At 35.8% G+C, this 19,537-nt stretch overlaps 1 protein-coding gene across 2 annotated transcripts in view; it reads left to right on the top strand.

The window, feature by feature from the left end:
* Nucleotides 1-1,315: 1,315 nt before the first annotated feature.
* The window catches only part of LOC143245141 (uncharacterized), a 59,886-nt gene continuing 41,664 nt past the window's right edge, over nucleotides 1,316-19,537 (top strand). For both annotated transcript variants that reach the window (XM_076491077.1, XM_076491079.1), the window contains exons 1-2: nucleotides 1,316-1,530; nucleotides 6,350-6,456. In XM_076491077.1, coding sequence (XP_076347192.1) covers nucleotides 1,462-1,530; nucleotides 6,350-6,456 — 176 coding nt within the window. In that variant the 5' untranslated portion in view covers nucleotides 1,316-1,461. The remainder of the gene's footprint in view (nucleotides 1,531-6,349; nucleotides 6,457-19,537) is intronic.

Genomic DNA, 19,537 nt, shown 5'->3' with positions numbered 1-19,537 from the left:
TAGACCAAAAAGGAATAAATCCCCGCCCCTAACAAACAAAACAAAATACAATCATCTTTGTACTTTCAAATGGTAAACTTTTATTTTTCAATTTTTATAAAATCTTATTAAGAACAATTTAATGTACAAACATTTGTGCCAAGTATTAAAGTGATATTTATAATTAGTGTTACGATGAACAAGGGGACCAACAGGGGTACACTTTCTCCAAAAACTAGTTTATGGTTTATGTATATATAAATATCTTTGTGTTTAACACGCCTCCTTCAATAGCAGTCATACTTATATTCCTGCATAATTGTTTTTTTTTTTTTTTTGTTTTTTAAGGGAAAGTGCTATTGTTCAGAAAATACATTGCAAGTAATAAAAAATTTCCAATACGTACTTTGATCACTGTGGAATGTAAAACTACCAACATTTTAAGTAAAACTACGAATATAACTGTTGAGCAAGTTTGAATGTTTAATAAAAGATGTGTAATACTTAATTAACATTGTCCCCACTTTTAATAACTCGAGTAAAATATAGTTCTCAGCGTATATACAAGTAGGGGGGAACGAAAAGTAAAGTAAGTATTGACAATATGGGGGAAAACAAATTTCTGTATATAATATACAATTCCAATATAGTATTATCAACTTTATACAGCTGATAAAATATAGTTCTCAGCGTATATACAAGTAGGGGAACAGTATACAATATTTCAACTTTATACAGCTGATAAGGGCAGTATACAATATTTCCAAATAAAACATTGTCAGCATCTTACAAGATTGTCTTGTTGTTATTTTGAATCAAGCACAAAGCTACACAATGGGCTACCTGTGCTCTGCCTACCACGGGTATCGAATCCCGGATTTTAGCGTTGTAGGTTCGTAGAAATACCGCTGAGCCACTGGAGAGCAAGACTGTCTTAACTTTTGCGGTCCTTCCGGTGTCTCTGGGACACTTGAGTATAGTCATTGGGAATAGTATGACAGCCTACACTTTTAAAAGCATTATTCTGGTGTAACATGTGATTACTTGGTTGATAGTTAATCACAATGTAAACTGTCAACATAATAGAGGTGTATTTCAAAATATTTGGAGTTATAACCATTTTATTCAATATTTCATAATCATTTCCACAAAGTAGATCAGAAATAAATTTTCATAATATCTAAGCTTATAAATTCATGCTCAAGATACCGCTAGTATGACATTTTATTCTACAAAAAGTATTATAGCAGTCCTGGCCAGAATTATCTGTATTTGTGGACTGTATATTTCCTTGAAACGTAATTTACCAACGGTTTTTGTTTAGTTTTCTGCCGTTAGACGTCGGAACTATGTGCTCTGGGGTGACGTTGCTAGGTTTGTTTACTTCAACACATGCGCAAGTACCCGTATCCAAGGTGAATGTAACTTGCACATGACTAGAAAGAAATGCTGGTTTCTTCACTGATGTAGAAACAGCCCAGCATGGGAGATATAACGACAGAAAATATAGCATTTTCTTCCATTAACGAAGGTCGTCCTCAATCTGACCAGGTGAGTTACATTTCTACTAGTAATGAAATTATTTATATATAGTAGTGAGTTTTTGCAGATGAAAAAAAAACAAAAAACACCCGTAAAACCGAAACACAAGAACTGTCTTTATTTGCTGATTGTGTATTACTATTTAACTAGAATGTAAATGTTGATATTGTAGATGTGATAATAAACGTACCTGACTTATTTTTTCTCTTAAGAAAATAATTCGTATTTAATAAAGCTCAACTTCGTATGGAAAATATTTACAGAATGTAACTATTCACAAATCTAAGAGTAAACTCGTATAGCCAGGTATATTTCAGCAACCGGAGGGGATTTAATTTTGAAAGTAAAATAACAATATGTGGAAAAATACCATTTGTATCGTTTCAGTTTATCGTTAAGAAACGAAGTTATAAGTTCGAAAGAATATTTAAAAAATTAGAACTTGAAATCTTTTTCTACAGGTAAAAAGCAGAAAGTGTTCTACACGAATCATATTATTTTCTGATGAAATAAGAAAGAATAAATATCGATAGTCATAGTCTATTTTTAAGTTAATAAACAAATTTATTTTCTAAAATTGCTGTACACGTGGGATTATTTAAAGTAGGCTTAGGTAACAAAATGTCGCTTGGACAAAGTTATTTACGTCATACTAAGAATGTTAATTTTGATATTACTCGTCGTTTAACGTAACACAAATATTGATGATTCATAAATTTTAAAAAAAATCAAGGTTTATTCTTTTCAAACTAATTATGTAAGTATCATTTCTGTAGGAAGGAATTTTTAATTGGTCACGTCATTGCCACAGCCAAACAATGTGACGCACATTATGTGAAAAGCACACTACCGGTTTACAAGGCATGCCAGTATAAAGATTACAACAAAAACAAACGGGCCCGGCATGGCCAGGTGGTTAATGCATTCGACTCGTATTCTGAGGGTTGCGGGTTCGCATCCCTGTCGCACCAAACATGCTCGCCCTTTCAGCCGTGAGGGCGTTATAATGTAACGGTCAATCCCACGATTCGTTGGTAAAAACGTAACACAAGAGTTGGCGGTGGGTGGTGATGACTAGCTGCCTTCCCTCTAGTCTTACACTGCTAAATTAGGGACGGCTAGCGCAGATAGCCCTCGTGTAGCTTTGCGCGAAATTCAAAACAAACAAACAAAAAACAAACGAGGTTATAAAATAACTAAAAACATAAATCAAGTTTTCCAAATGTTACTTTTCTTTTTTAGAATAATAACGCTGTTTGCTTTTTATTTTTACTATGAGGAACCATGATATTACTGTTTATGTTCTTAATACTCGCAAAAGATCTAACAGTTTTACAAATGAAAGGCAAATAAAATTAAATACAAAAGTAAGGCAACTGTTTTTATATCACCATTTGAAATACAAACTAAAATACGAGTTGTTGTTTTTCCTCAAAAGGGTTAACACGCTCGAACAAAGGAACTAAAGAGTGTCGGTTGTTTCAGCTGAGGGGTTTTCTCTCACACGGAATGTTATTATTAATTGAAGCCACTTCACTCTAAGAAGCATTATATGTGAAATACCAGCAGGATGCATTATTTAATATTTAGTCTATATTAAAATATTAAAACCCAGATAGTAAAGAAGTACAGTTAAAAATTTATAATACTGTGACAAGTCAGTATTTATGAAACAATAATGGTGCCAGCTTGACGGTTCAGCTTGTAGAACATATGAAACTGAGAATTAAAACAAGAAAAATCAATGTTGACCTATATCTTGTTAAGATATATGAAAACTGTTGTAATTTGTTCTGCCTAGATCAGAGCTACTATAATACAATGAAGTACAGACAGTTGAGTGTTGAGAACACTAGTTATTTGTTCTCTTAGATCACAGCTGATATAATTTAGTGAGTACAGTTAGAGAGTTTAATTACTAGGTTCGGACAACTCTATAGTACAGACGAAAGACATAATGATTAAAGTTTCGCTAAATATAGGTTTAACGTTCTCAGACAATACAACAGTTATAATATATCTTACAAATGAAGGATACATGCTTTTATCAGATGTAACGTTTTGGAAAAGTTGTGAAATATTTTAAAATTAATAAACTCTATAATGGAAACACTTTTAAAAAATACAGACCTTTCTCTTTCAGGGGTAAAACAAGTTAGATGTTTTTTATTGAGTAAGGAGATTTTAAATTAATTAATTAATTATATTATTCACATCCATTCTTTACTATTTCCTTCATCCATTTTTCCATATCTCGACAGTATTAGTGACTAAGGAAGTGATTTCATTTGGAACAGTGGCTTCTATAATAGGCACCGAACGTATTACGTAGTTATAAGTTACGAAAATAGGTTAGATCAATGCAGACTTCGGCGGCTTTTTTTTTTTTTTTAATATATTTATAACAATAAATATCGCGCTTCACTCTTTAGGGCGTTGTACCCTTTAGGCTGTGTGGCTGCATAACAACCAATCAAGTGTCGGTCACATTCTCAGTAACGGTGAGGAGTCTCAACATGTTGACGACCTTAATGACTCTGGCAGTCGATAGGCCTAAAGCCCAAGTAACCAACTGATAGCACTGAAAAATTGGCCTAATGATTTAGTAGGGTTGATAGTCTAAAAATACCCCTATAAAAGAAAACTGGTAGTACACATTCACACATTTCTTTGATATTGGAGCACATTAAAAAATTCATTCTGCACTTGGAGTGAAAAAAAAACTAGAGGGAACATTGCTTTAGGGTCGTGGGTGTGCTGCAAAAGTGGCAATCCAACTACTCTGTCTCACAACAACAACCCAAGAATTGACAGAATATGGTGTTGACTAACAGCCTTCTCTCTAGCATATCACTCGAAAATTAGGAAGGGCTAACGCAGATAGCACGCGTGAAGACCGACAAACAAGCAAAACTAATACATACATACACACCTATATATATATATCCCTTGAGTAGTTTTGCATGCGTGGCAGAGAAGTATGAACAGCGTTTTCCCAAAAACAAAATATTAAACCACTGACGTCAATACAACTAATTAACACTAAGGTAAAAAAAAAAACCGGCTTCAGGATTCTGTTCAACTAGCTTAAGTTATCAGATAAACTTAAATCTTTATGTTCGGAAGGTTATGTTGTGATAAATTAAGAACAAATACAGGGGTTGAGTGAAGTTCTACATGGTAAAAAAATAAAAACAACACTGAATCTTTTGGAAAAAGAAGACATTTTAATATTACAACAGGAATCACGTGATTTGCATTACTCGGTGGAAACGTTTTATTATTACTAGAAAAATCTTCTAGTTCCCGATTTCAGTCAGTATCTCATTGATAATAGACGTGTCAGATGCAGTATCTAGACGTGCTCGTGGCGTTTTCTTTGCCACTTTCCTCGCGCAGATGAAAGCAACATGAATGCTGCTTAAGCATTAAAACCGAGTTACAAAACGTAGATTATTCCTTATGTTGCTCCCCTTCCGACAACTGAACCTAAATCTGAGGATTTAAAACACTAAAAATAAGAGTTCGATACTTGCGGTGCAAGTGACACATCAAAGATAACCAGTTGTGTTTCTTTGTTCTTGATAATAAACAAGCAGAAATCATTATATCATTTAAGAAATTTAGCCTTTAGAAATTTACTGTTAAAAGAAACTCAACTGTAAGGCAGGCAACACGTCATTTTGTATCAATATAAAAAATTAATAAGGAACAAATTTATGGTTCTTAAAACAAACCTCTGGAAATAAATAGAAACAAGATCGTTAATGATGTCAATTTCCAAACCTATTAAAGTCTGTAACTGTAAGTGACTTGTAGCTTTTACTTTCAGATATGTGACTTATTAAGGTGTTATCAAAGTACAGTTACTCCTGTTTGTTCCGAATTACAAGGACAGCTCGTGGAACACATTCTCTAGAATTCGTTGAAGTTTCATGGGTAAAAACAAACAAACATGTATTTTACAAAATGTGTTAGTTACTAACTTAAACCTAAGGCAAAGAAGGCATAGGCGTACGAGGCTTCCTATACATAACGGCCGTTCGGGAAAGTTTTCAGTTTTTGTTTGGGCAAAATTATAAAATATTGTGATTCGGGCGATTTTTAACTTCATTATGGAAAAACTCATAATCTCATTCGGGCAAAAATTGTACACCCCACTCTGATAAACCTTCCATACATCTATGAGAGTAGTTCACAAAACCTCTTCAAGGTGAAACGATATTTTATATTGTTATTCAAATAAGGGCGTTGTTGCTTAAAATCTCAGGTAAAGGAAAACTACTGTTGGTGTTGTATGGCTTAGCTGCTACTGTAAGCTGTTATTATTGAAGTATAGAACTGTTAATAGCTAAAGTTTCATGTACAATGAAACGAGATGGACCGGATTAGACCCGGCATGGCCATTGGTTAAGGAACTCGACTCGTAATCCGACGGTCGTGGGTTCGAATCCCCGTCGCACCAAACATGCTGCTCACCCTTTCAGCAGTGGGGGCGTTATAATGTGATAGTTAATCCCATTATTTATTGGTAAAAGAGTAGCCCAAGAGTTGGCGGTGGGTGTTGATGATTAGCTGCCTTACTTGTAGTCTTACGCTGCTAAATTAGGGACAGCTGGCGCAGATAGCCCTTGTGTAGCTTTTCGCAAAATTCGAAACAAACCAAACCTATACCGGGATGAGAGACACAAAACATGATTTATAAGGAACATACTTTGTTAGAAATGGTTAGGGTGATTGTTATGTTGTAAAAAACAAATAATGTTTATTTTTATTTGCTAAAACGAGATAGAAACAGCTTTTTAAAATCCATCAAATTTTTCCACAGTTATCTGAAATTCACGTTTATCTTGTACCGAAGGAAAGATGGATAGAAACACGAAAATTAGCCAAAAATCAAGTCATGGATTATGCTATTTCCTCAGGATTTATCAGGTAAGTGTATTGCTTACCACGTGTATTTCAACAACCATTATAAGCTACTCATGCCCGGCATGGCCAGGTGGTTAGGGCGATCGACTCGTAGTCCGAGGGTTCGGATCCCCGTCAGCCGTGAGGGCGTTGTAGTTTACGTTCAATCCCACTATTCGTTGGTAAAAGAGTAGCCCAAGAGTTGGCGGTGGGTGATGATGACTAGCTGCCTTATTAGGGACAGCTAGTGCAGATAACCCTCGTTTAGCTTTACACAACATTAAAAAACAAACAATAAAACACTCTTTAATTTTTCAAATAGAAATAGCACATATTTTAATTCTTTATCGTATCAATACTAATTTAAGCTCTGGTATTCGTTTGTTGTTGTTGTTTTCAAAATCAAAATAACGTAAGCTAGGTGAAAATTACAGCAGAATTAAGCAACAAGATTATGTTATGAACAGCCTGTTTACTAGCAACACCTTTTAGGCTGTACGCATACACACGATAACACATTTATCAATAATAACTTATTTTTTCCCTCTTTTTAAATATTTGGTATCGTCAACCTGAGCGACACCTTTTTGCAAAACTAGGCCTAAACGGTTGAGGTCATAGATCCCAAGGACATAACCATTCATGATATTTAAAACGCCGATCAGAGGGAGTACAACCAATCAATATTGGTTGCCAGCTTCACCAAACTCCTGAGCAGTTAAGAAAATTAGATATGTTCGTGTTATAAAAGCATCAACACACATTATTTTGTTGGTTAAAATGGCAAATTTAAACTCTGGTGTGTTCAAAAGAATAAAATGAACGTAACATAGAATATACTTAACCGATCGATAACAAGAACATAAACAACAAAGCATCAACGAAAAATGTACCACTTACATCGAGTTTACAGATAAATCCGCTCATAATAATGAGTTCTTGCTCTTGTAAGATGATATGTAATCAAGCATAATATGACCAACGTTTCGAAAAGTAAACCCGTAAATAGACTAATGCAAATTACTGATTAGTTATGAAAGTTTGTTACTTTTATACGAAATTAACTTTGTATTTGTAGTTATGCATTTATGTTAAAGTTACCAAGGCTGCTCACCAGAAAAAAGTCACCCAGTGCGCACACCATAGAACCCGCTTCAAGAGATTGTTACTCTTAACAGCTTACTTTCCATGAATATCTTGTGGTATTGCACGGATTCGAACCCGGTTATGGCCCGGCATGGCCAAGCGTGTTAAGGCGTGCGACTCGTAATCTGAGGATTGCGGGTTCGCATCCCCGTTCGCATAAACATGCTCACCCTTTCAGCCGTGGGGGCGTTATAATGTTACGGTCAATCCCACTATTAGTTGGTAAAAGAGTAGCCCAAGAGTTGGCGGTTGGTGGTGATGACTAGCTGCCTTCCCTCTAGTCTTACACTGCTAAATTAGGGACGGCTAGCACAGATAGCCCTCGAGTAGCTTTGTGCGAAATTCAAAAACAAACAAATCGAACCCGGTTAGCTAGCTCAAAACCAGGGTTCTACAACAGGGGCACATCTACACCCTTTGATTTTACTTAAAGAGAGGTCGTTTGAAATGTGATTTGATGAATGAAGGGTTGAAAAAAATCGTATTATGAGTAATTTAACAGTTTGTCTTTTTTCTTACATTACTCACAGACAGTCGCTAGAAACGTATATAAATAGTTTTTAAACTTTCTTTCATATATCAGTCAGAAGCTCTATTTGTTATATTTTCCTTATTCTGTATATCACAACTTATTTATTCTATACTGCGCAAGACTTTGATTTGTCAAACCTTTCTCCGACGCGACCCTGTAACGAACAAGACGTTAGCACGTGAGCCATAAAATTTGCTTGTTTTTTAGGGCAAAGCCACTTTGGGCTGTCTTTTGTTTCAACCGCGGGGAATCGAGCCCCAGATTTTAGCATTGTAAGCCCGTAAACTTACTCCTGAGTCACCAGGAAGAGGGAAATGGACATAGAAAAATATTACTAAAATGTAAACATGTATATACAGAAGAAAGAAAAAAATATTTATCTGATATCTGTACATAGAGTAATTATCTAAATAAAGTTAAGGTTAGTTGTTTTTTTTTCTTAATTTTGCACAAAGCTACACGAGGACTATCTGCGCTAGCCGTCCATAATTTTGCAGCGTAAGACTAGAGGGAAGGCAGCTAGTCATCACCACCACCAACTCTTGGGCTACTCTTTTACGAACGAGTAGTGGGATTGGCCGGCACATTATAAGCCTCCACGGTTGTAAGGGCGAGCGTGTTTGGTGTGACGGGGATTCGAACCCGCGACCCTCAGTTACGAGTCGAACGCCTTAACCCACCTGGCCAAATTAAGTTTATGTCGGTTTAGATAATAACATGACACTAAAGTTAACAAGCTAAATTCGATAGCAGTAATTGGCAAATGTATATATTTTGACCCATAAATGTTAGAGCGTGTGTTTGTGTGTTTTCTTCGAGCAAAGCCACGCTGGGCTGTCTGTTGAGTCTACAGAGGGGAATTGTTACCCCTGATTTTTGTGTTCTAAATCCGAAGACTTACCGCTGTACCAGCGGGGAACGAGTGTTAGAGACTCATGTCACTCTATGTATAATCTAAACACATGATTTGTCACTATAAATATTCATAATGCGCCGCTTTTTCTTCGTAAAATAACAAATTTTAACTGCATTGTAGAAAAACACATGTAAGTGGTTTGTTTAACTCTGAGTTATCCATAACAGAAACAAGTAACATTTATTATTTTTTTCCTTTCTTTGATGATGACCTATTACTATATAAATTACTTTTGTAACACTGTACACACATGCAGAAATAACATTTTCGTACTTATCAGAGGAAATTTTTCCAGAAATGTTTATTTGTAACGATAATAAAGGGAACCATTACACATTTCGTCCTTTTGTTTGTTTTTTTTATCGTACAGTCAAGTTACATGTAAAACGAATTCTACTTTGGTCGAAAATGAACCCTACCCTACTTCAAATCTGGATATGGTCTTGTTGTTACGAAGCAATACGGAAGATAAAACGATACTGTACTATTACTACCTTTTCTAGTGTTAGTCCACCTGATGGATAGTTTCCATGGCAACATTATATGATTATTAACTTTTCTAATAATGTTATGTCACTATAACTTTTCCTGATATTATGGTATTATCACCATCTTTCCTGGTAATTCTAAATTGAGATCAGCTTTCCTAGTAGTGCTAAATTGCCATCGGTTTTTCCAGTAATGGCACACAGTGATTAGCATTACGGCTAGTTTTCCTAATAATGCTATACTGCGATCAGCATTTCTAATAATTCCACATTACATCTAGTTTTTATACAACACACCAGTCTTCCCTAATTGTTTTACATCGTGAACAGAATATATGATTGCTCTACGTTACGACAAATTTCCTATTGACACTAAATTGCAATCAGCTTTCCGAGTAACGTTACGCAGATAGCTGAACCAACTCATTATGATCTTACTATATTAAGACTAGTTTTCGTAGTGATAAGTTTTACGACCATGATACGTATGATACTATATTACAATAAGTTTCCTTATTAGTATAGTTATATAGTTATAACTATATAACAATCAGGCCTCCTGGTGACTGACTATTAAGATCAATTTTCTTATTAAAAGAAAGTAGTTTTACTTCATTCAAAATTTTAAAAAAATTATTCAGTTCACTAAGTTGAATTGAAACTTTCCAGCTTAACCAGATGTGCATCCTACAAGAAACCGTGTTTATATTTTTAACCATTTTCGATACAGTATAACACTTTCGACTATACGTAGCTACTAACCATCATACAATAATGGAACTCTTGCTTATATTATATATATTCATGATGTTCTAAAAACACGTAGGTCCATGAAGTCTTGATAACAATGAAATGGAAACCCTATAACCCTTTTTCATTTTACTTATATATATGATACTGGAAAAAAGTTTTTATTACGTGATGTGCAACATCCAACTTCGCGACGTTTTTAACCTGTTGCATGTAGATTTGCAATAGCGGTTACGAGTTTTCCGTTTCGCCTCTGTTTTCCGTTACGGATAACTTTATTTTATCTATTCTCAGGGTGCAGATATGACGTCATGAATACGTCACACGCGGATCCAATGTACTGGCGCCACGGGTAATCGGCTAGTAGTAATAAAAGATACGCTGTGGTTTTCTTTTTTACATTTTTATTTTTAAATACTGGTCTTGTTAACTTGTTAACCTTACATCATTGTTTTCTCTTTTATGTTCCTTATAAATTCGTATTAGAAAATTTCGCTGTTGTGTAATTCGCGATAAAAGGAAGGGAAAATATTCAAGGTTTGATATATACTCAGAATTATATTTTTCATCGAGTTTTAAGCTGTGCTTTAAATACAGAATGGTCAATGTTCTTAATTTTTCAGTATTATCTATATTGACAAATGGATACCAATGTAATAATGACACTACGAATGCTACAATACTAATGATTAGTCTTCATGCTGCCGATGTATTCTTTGGTTTTTCCTGTACATTACGGCTGATGAGATTTTTATAGCAATGATCCTGAAATCAGGAGCTTTTAGAAAATTGGCCAATCAGCCAATACTTTATCTTGTTTCTGTGATGAAGAGGCTCCAATTATAAATATATATATGGATGCAAGCACACATATATACATATACCAGACAGCTTCATCAGTGGATCAACTCTGTGCAGTGTGTCACATAATTCACCTTTCAACTGTTCTTTTTTTTTTTTTGCTGTGTTTGTAACGTAGTTTAATACGAAGGTTTTATTTATAACCTATTTGTGCTAGTATTGTTATGGTGAATGTTATTTACGGTACTTTGCCCAAGGGTAAATATTAGTCGTAAATTTGAATCTTACGACAGTAAAGGAGGAGTCATGTTGGTTGCTAAGCAACACTTGTCTACACATTGATTTGTGGGTATTTCGAAATGAATGAACTGTGTACATCTGTACTACTACCAGTGCTAAGAAATAGACTAGACTGTTCCAGTGTAATTTGGAAGCTCTTTTGAAATCTGTGCACAAAATAAAGGAATAGGATTTTATTCGTGTAAGTTAGATAAAAACAATTTGGGGATTCCAGACGAACAGTTTGAACAAAATCGAGCTTACATTATTGATAATCTCGTTTATAACAAATGGAATATTGAGTTTTAAGACATAAAACTACTTTTTAAAAGGCTTTCTATTTTCATTTACTGATATATTGCTGCCATATATATGGAAATATAAAACACCAATATTTCAACAGTGAAGTAATCTGTCACTTTCTCAATCTATTAAAAATACTTAGTTAAGAAAAGCTTTCTCAAATAACTGTAAAATAAGGGGTTCGATTCCTCTCGGTGGACTCAATAGATAGCCCGATGTAGCTTTGCAATAAGAACACACACACACACACATTTTTATTAAAAAGGAAGTTGCACAATAATAACATCCACCTAAGCCTAACGAAACCTTTTACTGTGTCCATGCAAAAGCAAGGGCAGAAAACAATGAAAGAGGTGACATTTTTACAATTTGTTTTGTTTTTTTATACGCTAGTAAAGTAATTGTCATTTGAGGATGCCTTGTTGAAGGAACTGAAAAGTTAGTTGTTGGAAATACTGTCTTGGGTTTTTAAAACGCTAAAAATTGCAGCTCGATAGCTGTGATTGGCACGAGGCAGTTAGCCCGCTATGAAAATACACTAAAGAAGAACCAAACAAATTGGTAGCAATGATGGTTCCCGTCTCCCGAGCTTGTGCAGACTGATAAAACACCTAGTGGTAGTTTTTCTTCTTCAAGCATGTAGGTCATGTTCCACCGTGCAAGGCCCGGCATGGCCAGGTGGTTAAGGCACTCCACTCATAATCTGAGGGTCGCGGGTTCGAAACCCCGTCACACCAAACATGCTCGTCCTTTCAGTCGTGGGAGAGTTACAATGTGCCGGCCAATCCCACTATTCGTTGGTAAAAGAGTAGCCCAGGAGTTGGCGGTGGGTGGTGATGACTAGCTGCCTTCCCTCTAGTCTTACACTGTTAAATTAGGGAGGGCTAGCGCAGATAGCCCTCGTGTAGCTTTGCGCGCACCGTGTACTCGATGTATGTCATTAACTAGCCAGATTAAATGTCGGAGTATAATTTTGCTTTTCAGTTTGGTTGTTAGACACGCAATGTTAATTATTCAGATGCATCATACGATAAATGTGTGTTCTCTATCAGTTTCAACTTAATGAGCTGTACAAATGTCAATATAACAATTTGTTATAGTTGAGATTAAGCTTTAGTCTCAGTGTACCTTTAACGGAATTTCAGTAACTCTTGCCAAGGTTAGCAGACCACATCGATTAGAAATCATCTGTGGTAGTTAGCATATGGTCACAAGAGAGGATTGTTCTTTTTTGTAAATCCATTGATGGACAATGTTACGATCAATCTCAACAATAATAGGATTCACCGTAACATATATAACACCTCAAGAACTGAATGGCCGATCATGTTCCATAAGGGTATTCGAACCCACGATCTGCAGATTTACAAGTTTAGCACCCCAACCAGTAGATTATTTGTTGTCAACTAAATATAAATAATGCTTTGTTTAAAGTGTATACATAGACTTACTTAACAAAAATTAGGTTTAACGTCCTTCTGTACATAAGGGAGTTGTTTGGAATAAAAATGTTCCACGAGTTATCAGCCATAAGCTCGTTCACGTCACAAAATACTCATGTCCCCCACGGTACATTGTGTATAATAATAATCTTGCTAAATTATTATTTCAAGATTATGTGATGGTATTTTATAATCTTTACCATTCTGATAGACTGCAGAAAATTGAATTTTAGTTTTGACACGTTAATAGCAAGCTTTGTTCATCGTGTTTGGAATCGTGATTAACATTACGATTTCCTTTTAGCCATAATTAGTTTTTGAGTCATCTATAAAGCTTAATAAAAAAAAACGGCATTATAGAGCATAACAATGATTTATTATGTAAGTACGCACTACATCTGTGGCGTATCCAGAGTTTTGCTAAACGGGGTTTGTTCTTCTATTAGGTCGTGAAACGTTTGAAAAAGTTCCTTTTTTTGTTATATCTGATCATCTAAGAATATCTTTGTTTGATGGTCCACAGGAAGGAAATCATGCCTTGTAGGCTGGAGACAAAACAGACTATCCGGTGTGTTTTTGCCTCATGAGGAAATGTTACATTAACTGCATTAGAATAACAAAATGTGATATTAAATTATGTATATTTGATGATGACAAATGTTCTAATAATACTTAGAACTTAACTTACCTTTTAAAAAAAAACACATCTACAATCTATCTCAACGTACCTGTTAACAAAACACGTGCAATCTGACTTCACTTACCTAATGACAAACACAGGTGTAATCTTTTAAAGTTACATGTTAAAAACAATACACTCATAACCAGTGTTCCCTGTAAGCTGCGAGGTCGCACAGTAATAAATCAAGTGCCATGCACATTCTCAATAATAGTGAGGAGTCTCATCACGTTGATAGCCTTAATGACCCTAGCAGTCAATAGGTCTAAAGCCTTAATGACTCTGGCATTCAATAAGCCTAAAGCCCAAATAACCAACTGGTAACATTGCAAAGCGGCCTAATGATCCAATAGTGTTGATGGTCTAAAAGTATCTCTTAAAAAAAAAAAACAACTGATAGCGTACATCCACATGTTGCCTTAATACTGGTACACATGAAAAACAAAATCCACTCATGGATTGAAGAAATTAGAGGGAACATTGCTCGTAACATACTTGTTACAGATTAAATAAACAAGCTTGTCATCATTTTAGTATTAAGAACAACTGCTTTTTCAGATACTGCAATGATCAATATCTCATATTGATTCAGCCTGCTTATAATTGTGTAAGCGACTGTACATCCGGTTTACACCTCCCACAGATCTGGAGCAAGAATCAAATTTGGCAGACAGACTGAGGGTAGCCTGGAGGGTATCCTTATTTATATGGCATAGCCCTATTACCAAGGGTACCCAAGGGGCTAAACATCCCTGGAAGGCTATCCAAGAATAAGTCCAGGAGCAGGTTTTTAGGGTCGCTAAATCCAAATTTGGCATCGGATTTTCAGGTCCTCGCCCTCTTCTACAATTTTGGGGCTCACAGGATCAAACTTAGCATCGAGATTCGTGATGGTCTGGGATGTATTTTTACTTATATGACGCAGCCCCACTTCCAATGGCCTACCAAAGGAGACTAAAACACCGCAGGAGGGTCACTCTAGCTTGATGGGGAAATACCATGAGGGTTTCATGGTTGCTGAGCCCGAATTTGACTCTGAAGTTTTTGTTACTGGTCTGTTTCGGGATTCCGGTGGCGCCATGTTTTAAATTTAAGTTTATTCTCCAAGTTGTAAGTTAGAGAAATCAAACTCACATGTACAATAGGCAGGTGCCATAACGTTTCTTGTTTCTTGGATACGAACTTCTCTCGTGAGAGCTATAGAAGTAATTGAAGATATTTGGAGGAGATTGACAGTCAAATTAGGGAGTCAGTGAATAATGAAGGATCTTCGAATCCCACAGCGGATCGCGGGTATTTTATTCTAGTCTGAACAAAAATAACAAACTGTGGTGTATACAGGTTTAAGTTTACTTCGTTGAAATAGCGTCGAAAGCCAACTATATACACAACACTAAGTTTAAAAAACTTCACTATCAAGCATTTTTGGTAATGAGCAAAAAAAGAGACAGTTTTCATTTCGTTCTTCATAGCATATTTTAATACATGATAACACGAATAAATTCGGACAAATATTTTTGAAACATAGAAGGCGCCCATGTTATCTTGGGAAAGTCACATAAAGGGTTGGGCCCGGCATGGCCAGGTGGTTAAGGCACTCGACTCATAATCTGAGGGTCGCGGGTTCGAAACCCCGTCACACCAAACATGCTCATCCTTTCAGTCGTGGGAGAGTTACAATGTGCCGGCCAATCCCACTATTCGTTGGTAAAAGAGTAGCCCAGGAGTTGGCGGTGGGTGGTGATGACTAGCTGCCTTTCCTCTAGTCTTACACTGTTAAATTAGGGAGGGCTAGCGCAGATAGCCCTCGTGTAGCTTTGCGCGCACCGTGTACTCGATGTATGTCATTAACTAGCCAGATTAAATGTCGGAGTATAATTTTGCTTTTCAGTTTGGTTGTTAGACACGCAATGTTAATTATTCAGATGCATCATACGATAAATGTGTGTTCTCTATCAGTTTCAACTTAATGAGCTGTACAAATGTCAATATAACAATTTGTTATAGTTGAGATTAAGCTTTAGTCTCAGTGTACCTTTAACGGAATTTCAGTAACTCTTGCCAAGGTTAGCAGACCACATCGATTAGAAATCATCTGTGGTAGTTAGCATATGGTCACAAGAGAGGATTGTTCTTTTTTGTAAATCCATTGATGGACAATGTTACGATCAATCTCAACAATAATAGGATTCACCGTAACATATATAACACCTCAAGAACTGAATGGCCGATCATGTTCCATAAGGGTATTCGAACCCACGATCTGCAGATTTACAAGTTTAGCACCCCAACCAGTAGATTATTTGTTGTCAACTAAATATAAATAATGCTTTGTTTAAAGTGTATACATAGACTTACTTAACAAAAATTAGGTTTAACGTCCTTCTGTACATAAGGGAGTTGTTTGGAATAAAAATGTTCACGAGTTATCAGCCATAAGCTCGTTCACGTCACAAAATACTCATGTCCCCCACGGTACATTGTGTATAATAATAATCTTGCTAAATTATTATTTCAAGATTATGTGATGGTATTTTATAATCTTTACCATTCTGATAGACTGCAGAAAATTGAATTTTAGTTTTGACACGTTAATAGCAAGCTTTGTTCATCGTGTTTGGAATCGTGATTAACATTACGATTTCCTTTTAGCCATAATTAGTTTTTGAGTCATCTATAAAGCTTAATAATAAAAAACGGCATTATAGAGCATAACAATGATTTATTATGTAAGTACGCACTACATCTGTGGCGTATCCAGAGTTTTGCTAAACGGGGTTTGTTCTTCTATTAGGTCGTGAAACGTTTGAAAAAGTTCCTTTTTTTATTATATCTGATCATCTAAGAATATCTTTGTTTGATGGTCCACAGGAAGGAAATCATGCCTTGTAGGCTGGAGACAAAACAGACTATCCGGTGTGTTTTTGCCTCATGAGGAAATGTTACATTAACTGCATTAGAATAACAAAATGTGATATTAAATTATGTATATTTGATGATGACAAATGTTCTAATAATATTTAGAACTTAACTTACCTTTAAAAAAAAACACATCTACAATCTATCTCAACGTACCTGTTAACAAAACACGTGCAATCTGACTTCACTTACCTAATGACAAACACAGGTGTAATCTTTTAAAGTTACATGTTAAAAACAATACACTCATAACGAGTGTTCCCTGTAAGCTGCGAGGTCGCACAGTAATAAATCAAGTGCCATGCACATTCTCAATAATAGTGAGGAGTCTCATCACGTTGATAGCCTTAATGACCCTAGCAGTCAAGAGGTCTAAAGCCTTAATGACTCTGGCATTCAATAAGCCTAAAGCCCAAATAACCAACTGGTAACATTGCAAAGCGGCCTAATGATCCAATAGTGTTGATGGTCTAAAAGTATCTCTTAAAAAAAACAACAACTGATAGCGTACATCCACATGTTGCCTTAATACTGGTACACATGAAAAACAAAATCGACTCATGGATTGAAGAAATTAGAGGGAACATTGCTCGTAACATACTTGTTACAGATTAAATAAACAAGCTTGTCATCATTTTAGTATTAAGAACAACTGCTTTTTCAGATACTGCAATGATCAATATCTCATATTGATTCAGCCTGCTTATAATTGTGTAAGCGACTGTACATCCGGTTTACACCTCCCACAGATCTGGAGCAAGAATCAAATTTGGCAGACAGACTGAGGGTAGCCTGGAGGGTATCCTTACTTATATGGCATAGCCCTATTACCAAGGGTACCCAAGGGGCCAAACATCCCTGGAAGGCTATCCAAGAATAAGTCCAGGAGCAGGTTTTTAGGGTCGCTAAATCCAAATTTGGCATCGGATTTTCAGGTCCTCGCCCTCTTCTACAATTTTGGGGCTCACAGGATCAAACTTAGCATCGAGATTCGTGATGGTCTGGGATGTATTTTTACTTATATGACGCAGCCCCACTTCCAATGGCCTACCAAAGGTGACTAAAACACCGCAGGAGGGTCACTCTAGCTTGATGGGGAAATAGCATTAGGGTTTCATGGTTGCTGAGCCCGAATTTGACTCTGAAGTTTTTGTTACTGGTCTGTTTCGGGATTCCGGTGGCGCCATGTTTTAAATTTAAGTTTATTCTCCAAGTTATAAGTTAGATAAATCAAACTCACATGTACAATAGGCAGGTGCCATAACGTTTCTTGTTTCTTGGGTACGAACTTCTCTCGTGAGAGCTATAGAAGTAATTGAAGATATTTGGAGGAGATTGACAGTTAAATTAGGGAGTCAGTGAATAATGAAGGATCTTCGAATCCCACAGCGGATCGCGGGTATTTTATTCTAGTCTGAACAAAAATAACAAACTGTGGTGCATACAGGTTTAAAAATAGCGTCGAAAGCCAACTATATACACAACACTAAGTTTAAAAAACTTCACTATCAGGCATTTTTGGTAATGAGCAAAAAAAGAGACAGTTTTTATTTCGTTCTTCACAGCATATTTTAATACATGATAACACGAATAAATTCGGACAAATATTTTTGAAACATAGAAGGCGCCCACGTTATCTTGGGAAAGTCACATAAAGGGTTGGGCCCGGCATGGCCAAGCGCGTTAAGGCGTGCGATTCGTAATCCGAGGGTCGCGGGTTCGCATCCCCGTCGCGCCAAACATGCTCGCCCTTTCAGCCGTGGGGGCGTTTAATGTGACGGTCAATCCCACTATTCATTGGTAAAAGAGTAGCCCAAAAGTTGGCGGTGGAGGGTGATGACTAGCTGCCTTTCCTCTAGTCTTACACTGCAAAATTAGGGACGGCTAGCACAGATAGCCCTCGAGTAGCTTTGTGCGAAATTCAAAAAACAAACAAACAAACATAAAGGGTTAAATTTTATGTCGCTTGGCGTTCAGTCTTGGTTATGTTTGTGTAAATATTTCCAGTTGTATGAAATGGAGGCTTACAAGTTTTAGGCCTGTTAGAAAAAATGTATGTATGTGACAAAAGGGATACTTTTATTTCTTTAATGTTCTTGTATAATTCTTGGCACGACAAAATGTATTGTTTTTTTTTTTTGCATTTCGCTTATTTCTGTTTTCCCCTTTGAGAAAAATTAATTACTTCAAATTAAATAGTACTGAATAAAAGGCGAAAAGAAGCAGAAATGTCTTCAGAGAACCATGTTAGTTCAGTTTGTTAAAGAACTTGGCTAAAGTCTCGATGCTGGTATCTTCTGATGATTCAAACACACAAATGAACAAATATTCCGTTTGAAAAAAAATACAGAAGAAGAGTGGTTATAGTGGCCATATTTTCTTGCTTCTTGAAAAGTAGTTAGTAAATATAGAAAATAAGGATCAGAAAATACTTAAATTCATTGGGGTTAGAGTATTTAGTGCGTACAAAACACATGTCACGTTAGTTACAAGATCGAACAAAACAAACAAATTAATAACATAATTATATCCGGACAGAAACCTCTTACTGGTAGCAACATCAACAAAATTATTATGGAATACAGTTGACTCAAATTCAATTGGATACCAGGCATTAATAGTATAGTACCACAATTTGGAAAAGGGAGAGTTACCTGAGAAGTCTGACTTGTAATAAACAAGGAGATTCAACAGCAAATATATTAAAAATTTACAGAACGTAGAATAAGCCTGTATAACATAAATCAATGCATCAAAAATACATGCCAACAAATTACAACAAATATAAAACTTATTTTAATGAAAGAATGTATATTCCCACCATCAATAAATTCAGAATTTATACGTAAC

The sequence above is a fragment of the Tachypleus tridentatus genome, chromosome 2 (genome assembly GCF_004210375.1).
Source record: "Tachypleus tridentatus isolate NWPU-2018 chromosome 2, ASM421037v1, whole genome shotgun sequence".
Lineage (NCBI taxonomy): Eukaryota > Metazoa > Arthropoda > Merostomata > Xiphosura > Limulidae > Tachypleus > Tachypleus tridentatus.
The sequence above is the reverse complement of the archived record's forward strand: the minus strand, read 5'-3'. Positions and strand labels throughout refer to the sequence as shown.